A 24,183-nucleotide genomic window follows, 5' to 3' on the forward strand; every position below is an offset into this window, starting at 1 on the left:
TTTTGTACATTTTAAAGACTTAACATTTCCTCAATGAAGTGAAAAAAGATAACTATAATACCAAAAGATTGTTTGTTGCACTTGAAGCCTTAACAGTATTCAAATAACCCCACCCTCCATCACTACATCATTGATACAAAACCATCTGGTTCATATCACTCATAGCCACAGATGCCACCATGTTTTTAGACAAACTAGGATTCCGGTTGGACCCCCAGAGAAAATAGGATGCCATTCCATTAAGGGTGTTTCCCAGTTGAAACCCATCCCCAGATCTTTGTTCCAAAGGCAACAGCAGGCTGTGTGGCCCGAGATTGGGGGAGTGACAAATGAGCGACTGTGGACAGACACAAGCTACCACATCCCTGCACCTGTTGTCTTATTGAAACTGAGGGGAGCCTGAAATGCCACACGGGGCACAACACCAGAAACAGAGCTCAAATTTTTTTGGACAAACCCAACCCCATGTGTCACTCGTTCACATGCAATCACAGCGTTGAAGCATGCAGGGTATCATGTTGCATCCAAATACTGTGCCAACCATGGGCCGTGATTTGTCCAGATCTGGTGCCAGTTTATATTTAGAGGCACAACTGTGTGTGATTGTGGCTGGAAAGGAACGCCTTCCCCCCCTTGAGCCCATCGCAGACATCTGTCTCTCTGAAACTGAATACTGCTGGGTGCTAATGCATGTTGAGGCTTGATGCATGTGCTCCATTAGTTTCTATCCATATGGTTTTAGGATTTGAGCTGAGCGGAAACATATAGAAAGTAAATGTTGGTCTATAGATGATCCTCTTGTGTCAAAGATCTACTCAAAAAATCTTCCTTCCTGAGTGTGTGTTCACAAATGAAGAAAAAGGGGTCAGGGAGACAAGGGGTAAAGCAAACAACAGAGAAAAACATGTTTACATCCTGGAGACAGGATACATGTCGGCTTTATCATTAACTGTATGCTTGTTTCCAGATTAGTGCATGAAGCGCAGTGACCTTGTCACGTCCTGCCCTGAGACCAGTGACAACAAGCACGCTGAGTCTGTGGCCTTGCTCGCTATCACCACGTTGCCATGGGAATGGCGTGAAGATCACATGGCCGCGTTGTCATGCCGGTCATGAGTTGATCAAGAGTTTGTGTGTGGGTGTGTTTATTTCCATTCCTTTCTGTTCCACTGCTGCAAAGCCTGGGGTAAACCCTCGCAGTCACATGACCACCAACAGGAAGTGAGACATCAATCCACTGCACAATGACAGTATGGCATCCCCCAAGTTTATGCCCACTGACTCTCACAGTTCCTTATATGGAGGTTCTATTCTTAGCACATGTACATGATATGAAGAAGGAGCTGCTGTGGGTCTCGTTCTGAGCTCGGGCCAGCGTCGGCCCTGATGTCAGTTGCTCTGGCTCTACATGTTTCAACTGCACAATTGCAATTTGTTCTTGAATTTGAAGTTGTTTTAAGTTGTTGAGAAGCTCTTGTGCAAAATTTTGAATTTTTAAACCGTCCTGGTGGCTCGGTTTGTTTGGAAATAGCTCAGTCAATAGTGGTAAATATTTTCCGAAACCAGCTCATACCCCTTTTTTTCTGTCCTTTATCAGTGTAAGTTGAAGACCTTTGGATTTTGAACTGTTTGTTGGACAAAGCAAGTTATTTATCAGTCTCAGGTTTTTGTCAATATGATCAATACCTGAACACGTCTATGAGACATGATTATCCAACCCAGTCACCAGCAGAAATGTTGGCTTTGTGCATTTCTGCAAACCACAGATACAGATTTGATAGGACCTAAATGCAGACCAACAGTCTGAGTCTCTAACAAAAAGCAAGCTTGAATGTAGCCGATTGAATAATGAACACAGGATCAACACAAACTGACAAAGAACAAAGGCAAACACACAGGTATATATACACAGAAAACTAATCACAAGAACAAGACACAGCTGGAGTAGGTAGACACGAGCAAAAGGAGGAAGATGAGGATTGGCTAACAACAATGGTGTGGAGGGGAACGCCAGGGTGGAGCAAACAAGACTAATTCAGAACAGGTGTGAAGGGAAGACTCAGGGAACAGGGAAGGACTAACGAGACAGGTGTGACAGAAAACAGGCGGGAAAACACACAAAGACAGGAAGTGATGCCAGACACGACGCATGAGGAGAGAATCTACAAAATAAAACAGGAAACAGATTAAACATGAATGAATAACATGAAACAAGGGACACAAACAGAAGACTCTAAAATAAAGTCGTCAAGACAACAGAATAAACAGAAACCCAGGATCGATGGGTGAAAGAAATCGCACCAATTAACTCAGGGTTCAAAGGTTTAGATACTTGCGAAAGGCGTCCGAAAGCAGCACAAGAGAAGTGATGTTGCTTCAGGTTTCAAAGGGTTAACTTGTGTATATTTTCAGGCACTAAAATCACTTGGTCATGGTTTGGAAAAGATCATGTTTTGGCTTAAAATCCCCACTTGTGTCGGCACAGTCTCCACTGTAAACACAATAATGTCTACGTAAGAAAACAACAGCTAATCGTGACAATATCCTGGCTGAAAACGCAGTGCTGTGTCTGTAATAATCAACCACTTTTCATGGCTTTATCCTCTGTGGCAATACAGCAATGGGTCCCTGAAAAACACCCACGTTTGGTGTCTAAAAAGCAGCTGGAAACACAGCTATGACTCGCCAAAAAATTATGTTTATGTTGTTTGTCAGCCGCAAATAGTGGTCTGAAGTTGTCTAAGTCAGCTCATATGCTACGTCACTTCAGAAACATTGATATGATGCTTACGATATATACAAATGCCAACATTTCTTTTGCATTATTGAGTCTTCAGGTCTCTTTTGGATCAGGCTCCTTTTTAAAGAGATAAATTCACGGGTGTCTAGTTGAGTAGATTTTTTTATGAGCCCCTTTGTATCAGGTCCAAAATGTCTGAATCCATAAAGACCCCAAACCACTGAGTGAGGCCGGGTTAATGAATACTAAGCATCCAAACACTAACTGATGAGATAATGCATCTTCCTTTTATTAATTGTTTGAGCCTTCTCATATTGCGTTTTGTTGTCAGTGTGTTAAGCTAATGCTCTTATCTTATGTAGTCCAGCATTTGAATCAGCTTGAATTAAGTGTTAAAGCAAAAAAACAACAACAAAATCCTGATCTCCTCGAAAGTGTAATGTGTAAGAGCTTTCCAGAAAAGCTAAAGTATGAATTGGACAGCAGAGTAAACATTACGTCATGATAATCTTTACTCACTCCGACAAGAGATAGAAGAACCTTATCCTCTTGCCTTTTTTTTTTTTTTTTTTTTACCTGACTCCCAACATTTACACCAGTGGTCCAGAGCTGCGCAGCATCATCCAATCACGTCCGTTCACAACTCTTCTTCACACTCTCTCTGTGCTGGTTACCAAGGAGACAGTGAAGTGAAGTCTGGGAAGTGGAGCAATGGTTTGGCATGAGTGTTTTTTTTTATTATTATTTATTTCATTTCTTTTCTTTCTCTGTAGACATTGTGAGGATGGAATATTACTACCTGGACTAAAGACTGTGTTTGTCATGAGGTGCTGAGCATTTTCCGTGCAGTGCTGCAGCATGTCTACATCTGTGTAAAAGAGCAGTCATGTCACAGGCTCTGTCACAGGCTCCCACCGTCCCACCTGTTCTCACCATTTTTCTCTCTGTGTGATCTCACAATTCCTGGCATGATGGGAGCCACTTCCTCTTGCCAGGAATCTGTCAGCAGCGTCAGGAAAGCGTGTATTTTAGGGTGAGCTTGAACCAACTGGAGACCGTTTTGACTAATGAGTTGACCTTGATCCAAGTGGGTCAGTTCGAGCCGGACCGGTAGTCCGAGAATGAGGATGGGGGGATGGGAGGGTGCACTTGCTTAGCATGTTGAACTCTGGCAAAAAGAACGCTTATGAAAAGTCAGCTGATTTAAGATGGGCCGAAAGCTGACATGTCAAGCCTTGGAGGTACCTCTGTCCTTTCCAGTACACCTGCACACACATGAACACACACACATACATACATTATATACTTACACAACCACACACTCGTGGGCTTTCACTTTTCCCCCACCTCATCATTCACTTTTGTTAAGAAAGTGGGAAAAAAAGGGTGCTGTCACATTTGAAATCTGTGCTGCAAATTCAGCACCTGCTTCTTTGCTTCTCCGCTAAATGTTTGGCTGCTGGTCCGTCATCCATCCGTCCCTCTGTGTCTTTCAGAGTGGTTTGTGAATTCAGCAGGATTTTTTTTTTTTTTTTTTTTGTCCCGGGCAGCATGGGCAGGGGGGTCCAAACAGCTGGGCCCGCTGCAAGTTTTGTGCTGTCGCAGCAGTGGACGTTATGGTATGGATGCAGGAACCTGGCAGCTTAAGGGAAATCTTTGCCATGTAGACTCGTGCTGTGTCTCAATTCGCATTCTTTTGTTTTCCCCTTGCTAGTTTGAGTGCATAAGTGCGTTCACAGTATGGCAAAATGCAGTGCACTTTGGCATTTCTGGCCCGCAATGGTCGCCATCTTGGCTACGTAGATGAAGGCGAGGGACCGCCAAACTTTGGAATGGGAACTGATAATGGCATTGATACCAGTCAACCATGCTCATTCACACAAAAGCTCCATTGTTAAACTGTTTTCTTAGTCAACAGAAAATGTGCTAAGCCTGCCCGTGCGGCACTGATGTCATCATTACAGAGGATATTTAGTGCCAAATACATGGCATTCCTGGAATTTAAGTCCAAGATGTTTCAGCATATTGTTCGTATTCTCAGCATATTGCTGGTGTTTTCTCCCTTACTTGAAACTATCATTTTACAGACATTACAAGCAGCACTGTTGTCATTTGTCTTCTTGAAATGAAGCAATTCTTCGGTCCGTGTTTTCCTCTCTGTTGCAAGTTTCCAGCAGCATAGACATGTGAGTTTGAGTCATTTTTTTGCAACTGTGAGAACAACTTGCTGTAATAGATAAAAGGAATTGATAAGCTTGGAAGCACATGATTCTGATTCCTGGTTAACTGTGACCGGTTTGCAACTGGAATGGGTTTTCGATTCCCACCCCTACCCAAACTTGTGAAAACGGTGCCTGAGGAAGCTGCGACGGAGGTGGTTTCTCTAGAGAACAAGCACAAAAGCCAGCAAATATTTTGGCAGGCGACAGTCGTGGTCAAATCTTGGCGGTAATGCTGCGTCCGGTTGCAATTTGTCATTCAGAAATAGAGCTGACCCACTCATCCAATGTTGTGATTGTGATTTCCAGTAAGTGCACAACAGTCGTTTGATTTGAGACAAAAATACCCTCTGGAAATTTAGGCACTACGCAATTCAGTTCATAGTGTAGACCAGTGGTTCCCAAATGGTTCAGCCACGGGGTCCATATTTCTCTTTAGTCATTAGCTTATGCTAATTATGGAATCACCCTGTAAATTTTCTTTCCCAAAACTAACACCTGCATCAGATTAGATCTGCTCGTTAGTCTGCAGTTAAAAAGGAGTGATCACACCTTGGAGAGCTGTTGCACCAAGTGGATTGACATGAATCATGGCTCCAACACGAGAGATGTCAATTGAAACAAAGGAGAGGATTATCAAACTCCTTAAAGAGGGTAAATCATCACGCAATGTTGCAAAAGATGTTGGTTGTTCACAGTCAGCTGTGTCTAAAATCTGGACCAAGTACAAACAACATGGGAAGGTTGTTAAAGGCAAGCATACTGGTAGACCAAGGAAGACATCAAAGCGTCAAGACAGAAAACTTAAAGCAATATGTCTTGAAAAGAGAAAATGCACAGCAAAACAAATGAGGAACAAATGGGAGGAAACTGGAGTCAACGTCTGTGACCAAACTGTAAGAAATCGCCTAAAGGAAATGGGATTTACATACAGAAAAGCTAAACGAAAGCCATCATTAACACCTAAACAGAAAAAAACAAGGTTACAATGGGCTAAGGAAAAGCAATCGTGGACTGCGGATGACTGGATGAAAGTCATATTCAGTGATGAATCGCGAATCTGCATTGCGCAAGGTGATGATGCTGGAACTTTTGTTTGGTGCCGTTCCAATGAGATTTATGAAGACGACTGCCTGAAGAAAACATGCAAATTTCCACAGTCATTGATGATATGGGGCTGCATTTCAGGTAAAGGCACTGGGGAGACGGCTGTCATTACATCTTCAATAAATGCACCAAGTTTACGTTGACATTTTGGACACTTTTCTTATCCCATCAATTGAAAGGATGTTTGGGGATGATGAAATCATTTTTCAAGATGATAATGCATCTTGCCATAGAGCAAAAACTGTGAAAACATTCCTTGAAGAAAGACACATAAGGTCAATGTCATGGCCTGCAAATAGTCCGGATCTCAATCCAATTGAAAATCTGTGGTGGAAGTTGAAGAAAATGGTCCATGACAAGGCTCCAACCTGCAAAGCTGATCTGGCAACAGCAATCAGAGAAAGTTGGAGTCAGATTGATGAAGAGTACTGTTTGTCACTCATTAAGTCCATGCCTCAGAGACTGCAAGCTGTTGTAAAAGCCAGAGGTGGTGCAACAAAGTACTAGTGGTGTGTTGAAGTGTTTGTTTTTCATGATTCCATAATTTTTTCCCTCTGCTTGGTCTAAAAAAGTAACTGTTACTGACTACCACAGTTTTTTTTCTTGATTTCTTTTAGTGTTTCTTAAAGCCAGAAAGTTGCCATTTGAAATGACTTTAGTTTTGTGTCATGTCTGTGATCTGCTTTTTTTCTACGAAATTAAACAACTGAATGAACATCATCCAAGACTGGTGATTCCATAATTTTTGCCAGGGGTTGTAGTTTGCTGTCTCTGTGAAGTAGCTGTAACAGGAAACAGCAAATCAAAACACAAGGTCTGTGCCAGAAATTCACTGTACTTCAAAATAAAGTGTGTTATTCACAAAATTTTGGACTGGGACCCACCAGTTGGGAGCCACTGGTGTAGGCATTGTACATGTAAGTGTCCTATCTGAAGTATCCGAATTGAGACACAGCATAGGATTCGGGTGGTTAGGACTGGATCATGAATCTGGATCATGACGAGTGTAGCATTGACTCTGTCTCTCCTGGTGTCCTCTTACTCTTCACCCAAGTGGAAGCAGGTAAAGAAGAAGACAGAAGTTCAATAGAGAGGTTCATACTGATTGACAGATGGACAGAGGGAACTCGACCTGGGGACAGATGTGGCAGAAGGGGGCACAGGGGATTTAGGTGTGTGTGTGAATGTGTGGATGTCTCGATACTAGCTGTCCTCAGGTCCGACCTGGTTGTTTGCTCCCCAGAGTCTTTTACAGCCCTCTGCCATCAGATGTAGACACAATGATGTCTCGTCTCGTCTCGTCTCTTCTCTTCTCTTCTCTTCTCTTCTCTTCTCTTCTCTTCTCTTCTCTTCTCTTCTCTTCTCTTTAATTATATTCCTTTCTGGACTTCCACCCCCCCTACGCATGACTGTAGCAAACACTTTGCTGCATTGCTGTACAGTACGTTTGCTAGCCCTCTGCATCTCTCCTCTGCTTTGCTTTTACTTTCTCTCTAATCCCTCTCTTGAATGATTTATTTGAAGGGTGAAACTGGGTAAACACAATAGGGCTGACACACTCATCCACACCCCCTGACCTCCGCCGCATCTTTCTCTCTCTCTCTCTCTCTCTCTCTCTCTGCCTCCCTCTTCTCTTTTCCCAGCTTTGTCTCCACCTCCTCTCTGTTTCCCTCCTTCCCTCCATCCTCCCGTTCCCTTTCTTTCCGCCTGCACCTCCAGCTCCAGTGTCAGCACTTCTCCTCTCACCGTGTTCCTGTCGCTGTGCTTTATGAATAAATCGGAGCTCGTTTGACTCCCATGAGCCCCACAGCTCACCGAGCCACCGCTGCTTTGCGCCCTTGGGACCAAAGACGTGTTGACAGGCTTTGATTTTTAGAATATGTGTGATATGCTCATGTGGGGATGAAGTGCATAGGAAGGGTGCCATGCCAAAATGCTGCACACCCACTTTAAAGGGGAAAGATATTACTTGATGTTTACTAGTCCAAAAAAAAAAGTAAAGAATCTCTCGTTTCTCCACGGGAGACTTTGTTGCCGTATAATAAACCACCTGAAATGACTTGAACATCAAGTTAAAGGAATACTGAGCGTATTTTGTCTGGGTTGAGACGTGTGGAATCCGCCCACTCAATCAATGTGACTGATTTGTCTGGTGTTGTGACAGGAAACAGCGGTTTCTCAGTTGAAATAAAAAGTGTTCCAGTAAGATGGGACTGACACTGGTGTGTCAGGAAGAACCAGAACCAAAGAGAAGTAATAACAACAATGGCGAGCATTATAGACAAGATAGACGCTGCTAATGAGGCTGTTCTAGTCAAACATGCCTTCTCCCAACAGCATGTCAGATTTATGCCGATACTTTGGTCGCTAGTGATTGGTTAGGAAAAATCAAATCTGTTAGAGTGGATGCAATGTCAAAGTGAAGATGGAAACAGAGTGTAACTAGTTGACAATTCTGTCTGATATCAGGCAAAAGCATATTGCTTTCTTTCTGAGAGTACAGTAATAACTCTGGTATCAATGCCATGAACACCATTATTGTTATTTCCATTTCCTCGGAAAGTTCCACCAATAGCAGTGAACATGAGCTTCTGTCTTTTTAAGCCAGAAATCCGAGAAGTCTCAAACTTGTGATGTCATCAAGTATAAAGTCTGAAGATGCTCTATAGACAATGAATGGGAGCCTGATTTTGTGATGATGAATGATAAGTGGCACAGTGGTGCAAAATTTAAGAAATGGCCCCTAGAGAGGAGATTACAGAAATATAGAGGGGAATGGAAAAAATGATTACTGGAGGGTAGGATGGGTGAGTGAGAATGTGTAGTCCAACTGCAATGTCTGCCACCGTGTTTTCTCCATTAGTCATGAGGAATTTGTGACATCAAACATCATGCATCAGGAGAGTCTTATAAAGGGAAGGGGGTATCCCCGGCCTCTTTCTTTAACCTATGTGTTGTGTCTTCTTAGCTGGCTAGCTAGCCCCTGGTAAGCTTTCATAAAGGTAGCACAGGAAGTGCTGTGTCCAGTCACAGTGGCTAAGCCAGCTGTTGATGGTCAGAAAATACCTCCAAACTATACATTTACTGCTTATTAAACCACAATATCTTGTTTTCTATTATTATATTGCTATAGTTCAATGCTTATTTGGATTCTTGGAGAGACTTACATGAGAGCATTGATACAACTCGTAGGTCTGTGAGTATGGAGTATGAACTGGGAGGCAAATAGCTTTTCTTAGCAAAGAAAATGGTTGCAGGGAAAGTGGCTAGCTCTTACACAAACAGAAGGGTGGTAAGGTGGGACAGTGGTTAGCATTGCTGTCTCACAGCAAGAGGGTTCCACCCCGGTTTCAAACCCGGGGTGGGGGAGCCCTTCTGTTTGGAGTTTGCTTGTTCTCTTCGTGTCAGCGTGGGTTTTCTCCGGGTACTCCAGCTTCCTCCCACAGTCCAAAGACATGCAGGTTGATTGGTGACTCTAAATTGTCCGTAGGTGTGAATGTGAGTGTGAATGGTTGTCTGTCTTTATGTGTCAGCCCTGTGATAGTCTGGCGACCTGTCCAGGTTGTACCCTGCCTCTGGCCCAATGTCAGCTGGGATAGGCTCCAGCACAATAAATGAACAGCACTTCTGTCCATGTCATCGATGATTGCCAGGGACCTGCAGGGAAGTTGTTGCTTGTAGCCAACGCTTGCCGAGAAATACTTACAGGACATAACTCCTTGTATAACTACTTATTGTTGTTTTACATTCTTCTTTGTGTGTGGATTAAACAAACTAAACACCATATTAAGTGCCGGTTGGCATATTTCTAAACTTTGGAAAGGCCAGCTGTGTTTATGCTAATTGCCTCCTGGCTCCAGCTCTGTACTCAACACACGACACGCGAGATTGATCTTCTTATCTCGCTCTCAGAAAAGAAAGCACATTTACCAAACTGTTGAAGCTGTGTGACTAAAATGGCTCTTTCTCCTCCTTCTTCCACAGATGCAGATACTTGACAAGTTCCCAATTGAGGGAGGGCAGAAAGACCCAAAGAAGAGGATCATCCCATTTCTCCCAGGTAATAGCCTGCTCCAGAGCGCCAGTTATCTGAACAGGCTCCCATATTAATAATGTATGGCTGGCACTCGCGGGGCGCCAATATGAGCTGGTTACTGATGCCTGCCTGTGCTGCATGTGTGTGTGCCTGTGTGTTACTGTGGTAATGCTGACGAGACACTCTCTGTGACTTTCAAATCTCAGCTGTGTTTGCATGCCTGTTTGTCTGTGAGATTATTCTGTTTTTAGGACATTTATGGATCAATTTGAATGTTTCTAACTGAGGTTATGATCCTTTGATTACACAGATATACAGTGTGTGTGTGTGTGTGTGTGTGTGTGTGTGTGTGTGTCCTAGTGTGGATTTGTGTCATGCCACAGATGTGTGTCTCTGCTGCTGTAAGTCGTGACATTCAGGCTCATGGCGACCTACAGCGTGGCAGTGATTGATGATGGTGTTTGCAGCAGTTCAGTGTCTGGGGCAGGAGGGCTGACAGGGATTCTGCTAATCACATCGTGTCTTGTGTGTGTGCGCGCACCTGTATGTTTTTGAAGCAGACTTAAACATAGATTAATTTGGGAGTAACACACTCTTGTCTGTTTACTACAGTTTATTTTAGTAAATGCTCTGATTAAGCACCATGGCCACCACATGGTCCCAGCATCTACTGTAAATGCTCTTTATCTCCCCTCGAGCCATCCTCCTCCTCCTCCTCCTCCTCTCCTGTGTCTTTCTCCCTATTGCTGACACACACTCACACACAAAACCAATTTGGAAACCAACCAAACGTCCACCTACCTCTTGTCTATGAAGTGAGTGGCGCCAGATGCAAACGTTATTGACTGTTTGCGTTTGTTTGTGGATACACTCCTCTGCCCTGGCTGTATGACACTCGACTTTACTTACATGAAAGTATCACAGTGTAGAAATACTCAACTAGCAAGTAAAAGTTACACATTCAAGTTAAAGTATTAGCATTAAAGTACAACATTAATGTATTTCTTGATTATACGTTGAATACAGAGGGTAAAAAGTCCAATATTTGCCTCTGAATTATAGCAGAGTAGAAATATAAAGTCACAGAAAATGGAAATACTGAAGTAAAGTACCTCTTCACCTCTTCAGCTCCATCCCTCCCCACCATAGACCTATTTTTTTTTTTAGGGTGGACCAGGGGTCTTTATGGGGAGATAGCAGCTCAACAGTATATGCCGCATAGAAGTGATATACATCATCTGAAAGCAGGGAACCTGAAGATTAATTTGAGATCCAGCTCAGTTTTCAAGTCATAAATATGTAGTAAGAACTGTGTTTGGTTCGGCACCTATTCAAACTTTGAGAGTTTAGAGCAGCGGTTCCCAACTGGTGGGTCGCATGTCCATTCTGAATGGACCGCAAGTGACTCCCCAACATGTCCAGTTTGAAAAAAAAAACACACTTTATGTTGAAGTACAGTGAAGTTTCAGAACAGGTTTATTTCAGCACAGGTCTATTTTGAAGTGCCATTTCCTGCTGTAGAGTGAGTGTCTAACAGATCAAGACAGCAAACTAGCTCGATGACATGGCCAAACGCAAGTATGACGCACAAATGACTAAGGAGAAATCTGGACCCGTGGGTGGACCAGTTGGGAACCACTGGTTTAGAGCGTACAAGGGCTTAGAAGATTGTGACGGAAGTATATGATGGCCATTTTTGATTACGTCTCATAAGGTCTTGCAGCAATTTTGGGCTTGATATCATTTGTTATACAGACATCAAGTCTAAATTTAAGCATTTTTGATTACTCTAGAAGTGATCAAAAAATACCACAGTAAGACACCAACACCTTGAAGAACACCACAGAAAAATCTGTGATCTGGTATCAAAGACTTTTAACATTTGGAAATTTCTGTAAGACTTACATTACTAGCAATTGGATGGTGAGCACCTCTGTTCTGAAAACTGCTAAAAAAAAAAACCTTATTGCCAACATACCATTGAAACCCATCCATCCTCTGAATGCTTTAGGCCTCTAGTTTGTGGCTGTAAAGTTTCATGAGGCTGTCATTATTGCAGAGGTCAAGTCGATGGTCAATGAGGTCAAGTTTCAAAACATGGTCTCTCTTCATTGAAACGGATAGTATAGGTTTCAGCATCATCAAACATGAATAAAATTGGGCTCATTGGATCCACAAGAGTCTCAGCTTTCCAGTCATACACAATTTATGCAATTCCAAAACTGTTCAGGGACCCCAGTATGCAGAAATATTCAAATACAATAGGCAAAAATAACACAATTGTACTGCATGGATTTGCCCCAAACTGCAAGAGACTTTCGCAAAGTGGGCATGTCTGAACTCAATAGCCTAACTTTGGAGCGTTACTTAACTCCCTTCCCAACAAGATAGCATGGCATGATTGGTACCGATGGATTCCTTAGGTCATCTGGTTTTACTCTAGCTTTAAAAGTCCACTACAGCCCCTGAAAGAGTAATGTTGGTCAAGGACAACGGCGCCCCTGCAAAGTGGAAGAGATTAAGTACAGTGCCTGAGTGAATGGACTGAGTTTATTTCCACCACTGGTCACGACCAGTAAAATAATACCTCGTCTCATTTTCGTTCTTAACATACAACGTGAGGACCAGCTATGCTAATGCACTGATAGCATATGTGCTTGAAATAATCCGGTTTCATCTGGTAATTTAAGGCAGAAAGCCTTGACGGTGATTAAAAAACTATTATTTACCATATTGCGTAAGTGCAGCTTCTTAAATAGTCCAGCCAAATGAGCTTATTATGCTAGAAACACTCATCATTGTACACTTCTCAAACAGAATGCAGTGCAAACATTTTGATTGTGGGGGGTTGGGATACTTTAACGCTCCCCCCTGGGTGGGATGAGAGGAGCGCTTAAAATGCATGACTAAATCCTATTTGTTATATTGAAAGCCATGTCACAGGCAGAGGTCATGGAATCCATAGGGGGGACAGCTGGGGCCTGGAGTGTGGGACTGAGATTGCTTGAGCCATAAAGAATCACCAGTGTACCTTAGTGACATCTGCTGCTCGGCGAGGGTATTACAGGAAGCAGCCAGAGCTAAATCTGTTGTGTTTTTGAGGAGGATTTCTATTCTCTGTCTATTATATCCTCTTTCTTTGCATCTATCATTGCACTTTCTCTCTGTTTTGCGTCACCTCCTCATGCATTTTGGTTTCTTTCCTTTCTCCTTGTCCTCCCCTCCAGGCAAAATCCTGTTCCGGAGGAGTCATGTGCGAGACGTGGCCATGAAGCGCCTGCGTTTCATCGACGACTACTGCAGGGTAAAGAGGCCTTACTGTAAACATCCTTAAGTTCCACATCTGACTCTGGGGAATGTCCCCCAGCCTGTGAGGGGGGTCAAAGGTCACGGCTCATACCGTCCGTTCACATGCTTTGAACATGGTACATGAGACTTAATTGTGGTCACGGAACAGTTCCCTCGCAGTGAAGAGCGTCTGAGCTATTCTGAGGAATCTGAAGAGTCTGTAATGCGCCCTGACGCTTGAGTTTTCTGAGGCTGTGAAGGACTCGTCTTGGTGGGGAAATGTTATGATCTTTTCCTACCACAGTTTGAAAGGTTGTTTATTTTCATGTGTGCCACAGTCAGGGAAGCGGAGCGACCTAGTTGTGCATCAAACTTCTCAGTCACTGCACCGCATGAGACAGACTCGGAGCTCTTCCATTATTTCAAAGTCACACTTGCTAACGACCTTATCCCCTCATTTGATAAACTCAGGAGAGAAAGTTCTCCTTCAAATTAGCGTCCCCTTCCCGAAGGAAAAAAGAAACCTTGAAAGTGACGGCCTTTCGTCATTCTCTAGTTCAAGAGAGAGTCGCCTTATCACTTCCTGTTCTCTCTCTTATTAGTTTTTTTTTATTATTGCCGGATTCAAATCCTTTCCTCCGTCTTACCCTCCCCACTTCCTTCCTTCCTTCCCCTTGGCACAAAGCCACACTAACAGAAGGGAGAGGGTGCATAAAATCAGATTTGGGCTCTTGTGATTGTCTCTGTGCACACAATTAGGGAGCAGTATCATTGGCCTGCATTAGGAAAGGTTAGCCACAGTATCAGCTTAGTAATTGGGACCAAAAGAAGTTTGGGATCCAAAAGCAATTACACACATCTGAAATGAACCTGATCCTTAGCTCAGCACAGGCAAAGGCTTCCTCATTACCCAAATAACCTGGAGCGGCTCTAATGTTTACAGTTGCTATAGCGAGCCTGTTTTTTTTTTTTTTTTTTGCCCGGTGCTGGAGTGTGCCGCACTGTTTACTTCCTACATCCTGTTTATGAGGCAAACAACAGAGAGGAAGAGTAATTACCCAGTGTTCTCAGAGGATCTGCTCTCTGGAGATTGCAGGATGCTGAGTCCAGCCAGCTGTGGGTGCACAGCAAGATACGGACTCTTCAATCACAACCGCAAGGCTCTTTCAATAATATAGGATCTGATGAATGAAATATGAAGGTAGCTCAGTCTGCGCCGATTCCAATGAAAATCCCATGCCGTACATGTGTCATCGCATATCTCCACGGTCCAGCACCCTGGTACTGTTCATGAGCGACTCCTTTGGTTGGAGCTGGTCAGATCATTAAATATAGATGTTAGGTCAGACATATGATCCCGTCTTTGACTGCAGTGTGGCTTTGTCAATGAACACAGAGTGGAGGAAGGATGGTTGATAATCTTTTGGTGGATGTGTAACCTGCACAGAGGGGCTCCCCCACCCTGGTTCAAACCCCCCACCCCAGACTTGAACCAGGAACCCTCTTGCTTTAAGGCGACAATGCTAACCACTGCATCACCGTGTCGTCCCCTTAAAGGGACAGTTAATCCCGAAATGACCTGTAGTGCTGTTTATCAATCTGGACTGTTTTGGTGTGAGTTGTTGAGTGTTGGAGATATCGGCTGTAGAGATGTCTGCCTCAGGGATGGGTACTGAAACCTGATATAAAATGAGCCCTGGGGCTAAATTAGCAAAGACTGTAGCATTAATAAGTGGTATCAGTTATTTTATCGGCACTTTTAAACATTTTGGTTTCATTCATAATCGGTCAGCAGTCTCTCACCTGCTGACCTCTTATATACACACACACACACACACACACACACACCCACCCACCCACATGACATGGAGTAAGGTCAGAGAACAGCAGAGAGGCCGCAGCTCAAGTTGACAGCAGCTACACTCGTGACTGTAAGTGCAGTTAACCTTGCAAGTAAAAAGCCATTATGTTATCAATGCCTGTGTTCAGCAAGCATAAACATGTAAACAGCAATATCTCATTCTCCTCTGTCCACAGTCTCTCATCCACCGTCACCAACATTATGTTGTACACAAGGACAGCACACTAGTTTGGCTAATAGCGAATTGTTACAAATACGCTAAAATGACAGCTGTTTGTATGTAGGTTACTCGTTTAGCTTAGTTTGCTGCTTACCTTAAAACTGGGAAAATTCTTTTATACTAAGCTGCTGGCTGACACAAACAGCACCTCCTCCCTCTAACAGCACTAATGCTACCTGCACACAGTGAATCGCATCAGCAGAGAGGGAGCAGGACTGAGGACAGGAGGACTGACTTATAGTGACTTATAAAAACTAAACTTCACGCAATGTTGTCATGTCAGGAATATTGTTAATATAGTGACTTTGCTGTTATAAAAATTACTGTTGCTGCTCTGGAAAGAACATTTAGTTATACTTAAAATGTTCAGTAATCCTTATTATTTTTTTAATTAACTTATTTTCTAAAGAGAAATTATTCAACCGATAAGAGAATCTTAACAATACCCATCCTTACTTGACAGCAAAATAGTTCCTACATGAAACTGCTCACAACAAGGTCTGTGGATTATCTTGAGTAACTGGGTCATGATTTCTCGAAAGAGACATTGCTGTTGAGTTTCTCAAATGTATTTTTTGGCACTTTGAGCATCACAAGCCGAGTGCCATCTAGTTCCATTATACTGGAGAGATGGCAGACAAAAAAATATATATGATTTTTTTAATTTTGGGATGAACTGTCCCTTTAATTATATTGAAGTATATCATACATAGATCCTAATACAATTTTTCCAGAAAACCCAGTGATTTAAAGAGATTAAACATCTTTAAAGCTGCAATAGTAAACACATCACAAACATTTTATCACCTTATACAGTTGTTGTGCATGCAAACAATTGTCTATTCAGCAGACATGCAGCAATATTAGCATTAAGTAGGAGCCATGTTTCTGGCAACCTGATGAAAGTAAATTAAGTATTTGCTCCCCTGTCAGCTCTGTGTTTGACTCCACCAGCTTCTGAGAAACACGTCTCTTTGTCCTCAGCTGCTTTCTTCACCAACATATTGTTAACTCTGCCTTCCTGTGGGTGCTGGGCAGCTCGTGTACAGTGGGTTTATCAGAGCGTTTTCCTCTGAAAACAGCTGCTGCATTCAGGAATGAGGCTGTTGAGAGTTAAACAAATTCAATTGAAACAGTTAGTTTAAAGAGGCTTAAAGGCTCCGTAAAGTTAAAGGAGAACTGCAGAGTTGGCTGATAATTCTCTGTTGCTTACAACACACACACACTATTTGATACAATATTAATATAAAAAAGCAGCTTTTAATACTTGTAACTGAGAACAAGAATGTGACCTGTCAATCACCTGTAGGCTGCTCTCTCTTTAACCTCCCGTTGTCTCTCTGTCTCTGTCTGTAGGCACTGGTGCGACTCCCCCCTCAGATCTCTCAGAGCGAGGAGGTGCTGCGCTTCTTTGAGACAAAAGCTGAGGACGTCAACCCCCCTGTGGAGTAAGTGTCACACACTGTATCGTCACACACCTGAACGCATACTGTATGTGTGCAGACTAATCCATCATCAGATTTATGTCTCAAGCTCTCTAGCTTGAGACGTAAATCATTACACAACAAAACGCGTGTTTATACCAAGTAGAAACAGGCTCTTTGATGTTCTCTGCTTGAGATGAGCTTGTGACCATAAATAGATAAACATGTAATCCATTATTTATTGCATCCTAGTCATATGAAACACAGATCATTTAATAAACATCTTGAACTTGAAATAGTAAAAGAGAAATAGTCCAGAATTTTTGTGACCAGGAAATATGCGGATAGGTTAGGATTGATTATCAAAATAAAAATGAAAGCGTGGAGCAGAGGCCTGTGGGTGAAGTTTATTGTTTGCATTGTATTGCTGTATTGTATCGAGGGAGAGCAGCTTAAAATCACACAGCACCATGAGTTCATTTAGGTGATTTGCAGATGAGGTTTTTTTTTTACATTCTAACCATATGGGGTGGCTGTGGCTCCGGAGGTAGAGTGGGTCGTAGAAGATCAGTGGTTTGATCCCTGGCTCCTCCAGTCTGCGTGTTGAAGTATCCCTTGGCAAGATACTGGACCCCATATTGCTCCTGATGGCTGTTCCATCGGTGTGTGAGCGTGTTAAAGCTGTGTACCAGGTGGCACCCTGCACGGTAGCCTCAGCCACCAGCATGTGAATGGGTGAGTGTGACTTGTAGTGTAAAAAGCACTCTGAGTGGTGAGAAGACTAGACAGGCACTATACAAGTGCAAGTCCACACTTTAGTGGAATTTTGATGACTATATTTGAGTATGTAGCAGTTTGTACAAGATCTCCTGGATGTGTTTTTAGCAAAAGCTGTACAAAATCAGCTAAGAATTTGAATTCTTTACACTAGTGGCACTGTATGTTTCTGCAAACCCCGGGTATGTTTACATTACATACGTTAAACGTTTCAACAGTGCCATGGTTGATGTGTGGTTAGGTTTAGGTACAAAAACTACTTGGGTATTTTAGAGAAAGATCATGTTTTGTCTTAAAATACTCAGTTTTTGAAGCACTATTCCACCCAGCGTGGTCTTGGTAAAGAGCAACCTCTTTTCGTGGCACAATCCCTGGTGGGAAAACAACAACGGGGTGCTTAATGGATAACTTCGGTATTTTTCAACCTGGGCTCTATTTCCCCATGTGTATGTGTGCGTGTGATTCATGGGTACAACTCGTTCTAAAATTGGTTTAGTATTGAGGGAGGCGGATGCAACCGGAGCCCCAAAACAAGCTAAAACGGTAACGGGGGCAAATGCGTGAAAAGAAAAATGCTTTTTTTTCGCCACTGACCGGTTCAGATCGCCAGTGCTATGGAGTCAGCTGTCAGTCAGTGTTGGAGCAGAGAGGGGGAGGGCTGCCCCGCTGGGTACTGTAAGTGAGTATGTGTGTATGAAGTGTGTGTTTTTTCGCCACTGACCGGTTCAGATCACCAGTGCTATCTCTGTAAATAGCATACTAACTTAGCCTTTCCCTTACCTCTGGGCTGTGTGATGTCACGAGCTTTGCTCCACTGTGTCTGTAGCTCTCTCTACTCGTGGGACAGCCGTTTTCTTGAGGAAGAGGTGTTTCGGGATTGGATGTCTTCTCTTCTTCGGCTGGCAGTAGTCATCTTGGGAGAAGTGAGCACTGCAGACCCGATGGTCTGCAAGGCGCAGTGTCTGGACAGGAGTGTTAGCATCCATTTGTAGCACAACTAGCCACAACTTCAGCATCTCGCCGTCCGACAAAGGCAGCCTATGAAAGCTGTACGGGGTGTTGCGCGACATCCTGTTCTTGCGTTCGGGAAAAAGGCCCGTTTATTTGAGCACTCCAAAAACTCCGGTAACACTCCAGGGGGTAGCACGTAAAAGACTCCGTCCCAAACTCTGACTCTTCTAGCGTAACACACACACTTCATACACACATACTCACTTACAGTACCCAGCGGGGCCGCCCTCCCCCTCTCTGCTCCAACACTGACTGACAGCTGACTCCACTCATTCACACTCACCACTGCCCCAGGGCCGCTACAATATGCTATTTACAGAGATAGCACTGGCGATCTGAACCGGTCTGTGGCGAAAAACTTTTATACGGGACGCATTTGCCCACATTACCGTTTTAGCTCGTTTCGTGCCTCAATACTGAACCAATTTTAGAACGAGTGGTACCCATGAATCATATGCACACATACACATGGGGAAATAGAGCCCAGGTTGAAAAATACCGAAGTTATCCTTTAAAAGCAACAGTTTTTATTGTCTGTTGGTCTCTAAATCCCCATTTCAACCAAACACTTTTGGTGTGCCACCTTTAGAACCAAAAGTAACCCTCACACATGGTACTTAGACCCTAGGTCCGTTTAGCGTTTCCATCGCAAACAGTACTCTTAAATGTGGGCGGGGTTGTTGTCACTCACTGCTCCATCAAGCACTCACTGTATTTCCTCATCACCAATGACACAGATGGAAGTCTGCACCTTGTTTATCGTCCATAGAACGAGTTTTCATACCAACATTTTCAGAACAAAATAGAACAGGCTGCAGTGAGAGTCTCTATTTAGAAATAGCGGGCTTGTGCATTGAGTCCTTCTCAGGCAAGTGCCGGGGTTTAGCGTTGCCTTAGCCCACAGGGATGACCCTCCGGGACACTTTTTTCTTCTCAGAGTGAGGATTAGAAGATATGCAGTTCACATAATCAAATTGAAATTGATATATATATTTGAACGATTGAAAATCCACTCACTACTAAAAGTGTATGTCATCCAAGAGAGACAATAAAAACTACTTGATCACAGTTGTCATATTGAAATCAAAGTCGTCACCTCATGCATTGAGTAATACTACAAGTAAACGTTCCACCTTAAAAGTTGCCTGTACTCGGCCCAGTGAATTAAGTTATTTTATTCTCAGACTACAGCTGCTGTGAGAGGCAGCAAACCATCCTTTTGTTTTGTAGTTACAGTTTACTAATGTAAGTAAAACTGTCCATGGTATGAACAGTGATTACACAACCTTCAAAGCCAGCTACAACTCAGCCCTGAGCAGAGTTACTGTCCGCTATTGACCAATCAACAGACTGCAGTGTTCACAGCTCCACCTTTTAGTACCAGATCTGTGTGCTAGGTACTCCAACAGAGGGGTGACCAAAAATGGGGACAGTACGGAGCGGTGCCATTGGTACCATCCACAGTTTTCACAGTGGAAACGGAAAAAAAGCGTACTGAACTGAACTGTACCGTACTGCTTGGTCGAAACGCAATTTAACCGTGGTCTGCAGCTTGGCAGACATCTTGCCAAGTGGACACACTGTCCACTATCCCGTCCACCATCCAATGACAAAGTCATCTCATAACTAAGTCACTTTAGAAACATTGATAATGATAAGTGTGATATGTTCAAATGTGAAGTACTTGTGGTTTGCAGAAATGTACAAAGCCAACATTTTCCTCTGGAAGCGGCGCTGGAGGTGCCACTACAGTAACGATGGCTTGTTTACTTTTGCCCATAACCTGGATCAGTCTATACAGACACATATGAATGCACACACAGATTCACACTCACACATACAATATGTGAACTTGCTCACACTAATTACAGGCATGACATGTAAACATACTGTTGAAATAATGACTTTGTTGATTGATTATGCTACCTCCAATAGCTCAGATGCTAACAGGCCTAGCACACATGCTTGAACACCTGTGCATCATGTTCTGAGTTTCAACATCTTGTGCATGTTATTGTGTCACACATCGCCTCAAATATACAGCATCATTGTACAGTGGCTAAGCTCATTAGCTCTCTGTCTGTTCCCACTTTCTAGTCTATTCCCAAACCAGCTCTTTCTCTCCGAGTTCGTTAAAACCTCCTACAAGGCCAGGCATTTGGGGGGGGGGGGGGGGGGGGGGGGGTGAGGGGTATGGAGAGAGAGGATTTGATGGATGTGAGAGTGGGAGGAGGAGAATGACTTGTTTCATAGCAGGAGATAGCCCCTTTGGGTAGTTTTTAATTAGAGAACACACTCTCCTCTCCAAACCTCAAATGCCAGTATCGCACTATTCATTTGTAATGTGCTCCTGTATGCACCGAGACAGCTGCACCCGAGGCGCTGCAACCGAGTACTCTTGTTAGACCCGGGCTATGGCTTTTTTTGTATTTTAATTACTTTTCTCAGCGCTTCCCCCCTCTGCTGTCAATCTGTATTTTAGAGTTTTGTCCTCACCTTTGTCTCTTGGATGAGACGAGAGGAGTGAAGCAGGCAGGATTTGGTGACCTCTGTCTGCCAGTGTTTTTCAGCATAGCGTAATAGGTTATATCTCCCTATCGTCCTCCCTCCTCTACTTCTTTGTATCTAACTCAGCCTCATAAATTCTGATACGTTTAATTGACGCGACGGCTCAAGGTTACAAACGCCAGCGCGATCATTCTTTGATCAACAGCTTTCGCGTCCTCGCTGTCCATACAGCTTTCCATCTTGCCTGTGTTCTCATCTCTCTTTTACTGTCTGTCTGTCTCTCCTTCTGTCTCTCATTTGACTTATGTCCTTCATCTCCTTCAGTCTATTATTCTTTATTTTCTTCTCCCACTCTTCTCTGTGTCCTGTATATGCCTGGTTGCCAGTGTGCCTTTTTGGTTCATAAAGAAATGGCACTAATGTTGTTGCTGGAGTTGTGAAAGATGAAGCTGTACTTGTGTGTTAAGCTTTGCTAATAATTCCACAAGACAGAGTGGCACAGGCCTTCATAGACGGTGTGTAAGCTATGAGCATGCAGAGTAGAGTTTATGCTTAACACGTTATTCGTTGCAATGTGCTCTGAAATGCCAGATGGTGTACAAACAAAGTATTCTTGGGATAAGCAGGAAGTCAATGAGTGTTACTAGAAGAATGTTACCAGAAAAGTAGGCTGCCTGGCAACAGTAGTAAACGCCAACGTACAGCCAAACATTGCATTTGTGTACCGTTATTGTTACCTCGGGCCCTTTTTTTTTTAGTTTTTACAGCCATCTCTTATGTTCTTCCACACCTTGCAGAAAAAAAGCTTCTACTCCCCCCACTGTGGTGGGCTGTTTCCAATAATTTGAGGCCATTTGACTATCCCTGTGGTCTCTCAATGTAGAGTTGTAAAAATCTCTTTATAGGTGAACCTTCTTGGCCAGTCCTCCTTATTGAACTGCAAAGCGCGGCACACTCAGTGGCTACCTAGTCACAAAAGTTTAGAGTTGCATGACCAAGGACTGCAACAACTTTTCGCGCCTTTGGACTTGACGCAAAAAGGGTGATTATAAACCATCCACGAGCCCTAATGGATCTGTGACACACACACAGTGACATACAGACAATCTTTTAGACATTTATTTGTCATCTGCTGCAACTGAAAAGATGTTTATACCTGAGCACATATCATAGAAGTTCACTATGGATAAAGAGACACAGCCAAACCAACCAATAATGAGCCCTAAAGAAAACATGTAGAATGAAAAAATAGAGGACCAAGGATTGACCCTTGAGGAACTCCACACATCAAAGGAGCACAATTAGATACTTTGTCAGCACAAGATACAAAGAACTTGTGATTAGATAAATAGGAGGAAATTCTTTTAAGTGTGTTACCAGAGATCCAAACCCACTACAGCCAACAATCAGTGCTTGATTAAAGCAGCACTTTAATTGGAGGAACTAAACTGTAACTGTTACTTCCGCTATGATTGGACTGCAACAAGATGCCATGTGTGTCTCTGAGGAGAAGAACTTATCAAACAAGAAGATTTTCTGTACAAACTCCAAACGTTAACTGTTAACTAGGATCTAGGACCTTTGTGTTGTTTTTTTTTGTTTTGTTTTTGTTTTCAGAAAAGATTGAGTGGAGGTGACTTGAAAGTATCTTGGGACGGCAGAACAGCACCTTGCACTGCACTTGTTTCAACTTGTATCTCTACAAATCTAATATGATATAATAAGGGAACAAACTAAAAGGTGCCACTTTCTCTGATGAGAATTTTACTTGTGATACTTAAATGCAATTTTTTGATAACACCAATGTTCTTAGGAACATCATGGTACTGCCACTTTTTTAGGTTAAGGATCTGAACACCACTTCAATTAGGAATACTGCTACAAAGTCAAGTTACAGTAGATTGACCGCAAAAATAATAACAGCTCTGGCAATTAACACATTGACAGTTTTTCACAGCAACATGAGACAACTAACAGAGCTGTGCCCAAACAGAAGGTGTATCAGTTATAAAAATAACATATTCAATGCAGCACTGACATGTGATTTGTGATTGGGCTGTATAAAAAATGAATTGACTCGAACACATCAAGAGAAACAAAAACAGTCAGACATTCACAAGCTGACGCTGAACAGAGGCATGACAGATACAGATATTTATCTCCTTTCCTGCTTCTCCTCTCACGCTGCATAATGGCGCATCATTTTGACGAGTCAACATAAATTGCCAGCGAGTACTAATTAGGCAGCAGTTGAATGACATCAAACTCTCATTCACTTTGAGCCACAGCTCCTGAAAGCAGAAAAAAAAGTTTGGGAAAACTGCCAATAAATGAAAGAAGCCCAGTTGTGGTTAAGTTTTTATTTTTTTAATCTCTTAGACTGTCTGCTTTCCTGGATTTTTCAACTCCAGAAGAAATGAATAGACTCTTGGTGACTGTTCTTACTATGCAGGATTTTCCTAAAAAACAATAGGCCTCATTTACTATGTGAGAAGGAACATTCTTACTGTGCACACAAAATAAGTGCATGAAGGCACTGGCTGATTTTGTTCTTACCACCTCGCATATGTTGGTGAGTCTTGGTGAATATTTCTAAATTGACAGGCACATGCCCGCTCTCTCCAATCAGCATACTGCCACGCCCTCATTTCTCTATATACAGAAATAAGTTTGCCTTCAAGTGTATAGTGGAGAAAGCAGTTAAGTTGTTTCTACTCACATATTAAGGCCCTCCAGTGTCGGACTGTCAGTAAGCGTGTATGAATGTGAAGGCAGTCAGAAACAGCTGATAAACCATTCGTCACTCTCTTCAGCCATGTTCAAACATGTCGGTCTCTGATGCGCTCTGCTGAAGGCATGGACTGCAACATCTTCCAGCAAGGTTAGATATGTCATCTTAATGCTGCTTGGCAGTGAATCAGAATTTTTTATATGCCCCAGCATGTCTATTAATAGGCTACCAATTAACCCACTGGCTACAAATGAACACAAT

At 43.0% G+C, this 24,183-nt stretch overlaps 1 protein-coding gene across 4 annotated transcripts in view; it reads left to right on the plus strand.

Moving 5' to 3' along the window:
* sh3pxd2aa (SH3 and PX domains 2Aa) overlaps positions 1–24,183 on the plus strand; it is a 151,277-nt gene that overhangs the window by 37,496 nt on the left and 89,598 nt on the right. For all 4 annotated transcript variants that reach the window (XM_050045236.1, XM_050045237.1, XM_050045238.1 and 1 more), the window contains exons 3-5: positions 10,051–10,126; positions 13,330–13,406; positions 16,828–16,919. In XM_050045236.1, the coding sequence (XP_049901193.1) occupies positions 10,051–10,126; positions 13,330–13,406; positions 16,828–16,919 (245 nt within the window). The remainder of the gene's footprint in view (positions 1–10,050; positions 10,127–13,329; positions 13,407–16,827; positions 16,920–24,183) is intronic.

Source organism: Epinephelus moara, chromosome 5, assembly GCF_006386435.1.
Source record: "Epinephelus moara isolate mb chromosome 5, YSFRI_EMoa_1.0, whole genome shotgun sequence".
Lineage (NCBI taxonomy): Eukaryota > Metazoa > Chordata > Actinopteri > Perciformes > Serranidae > Epinephelus > Epinephelus moara.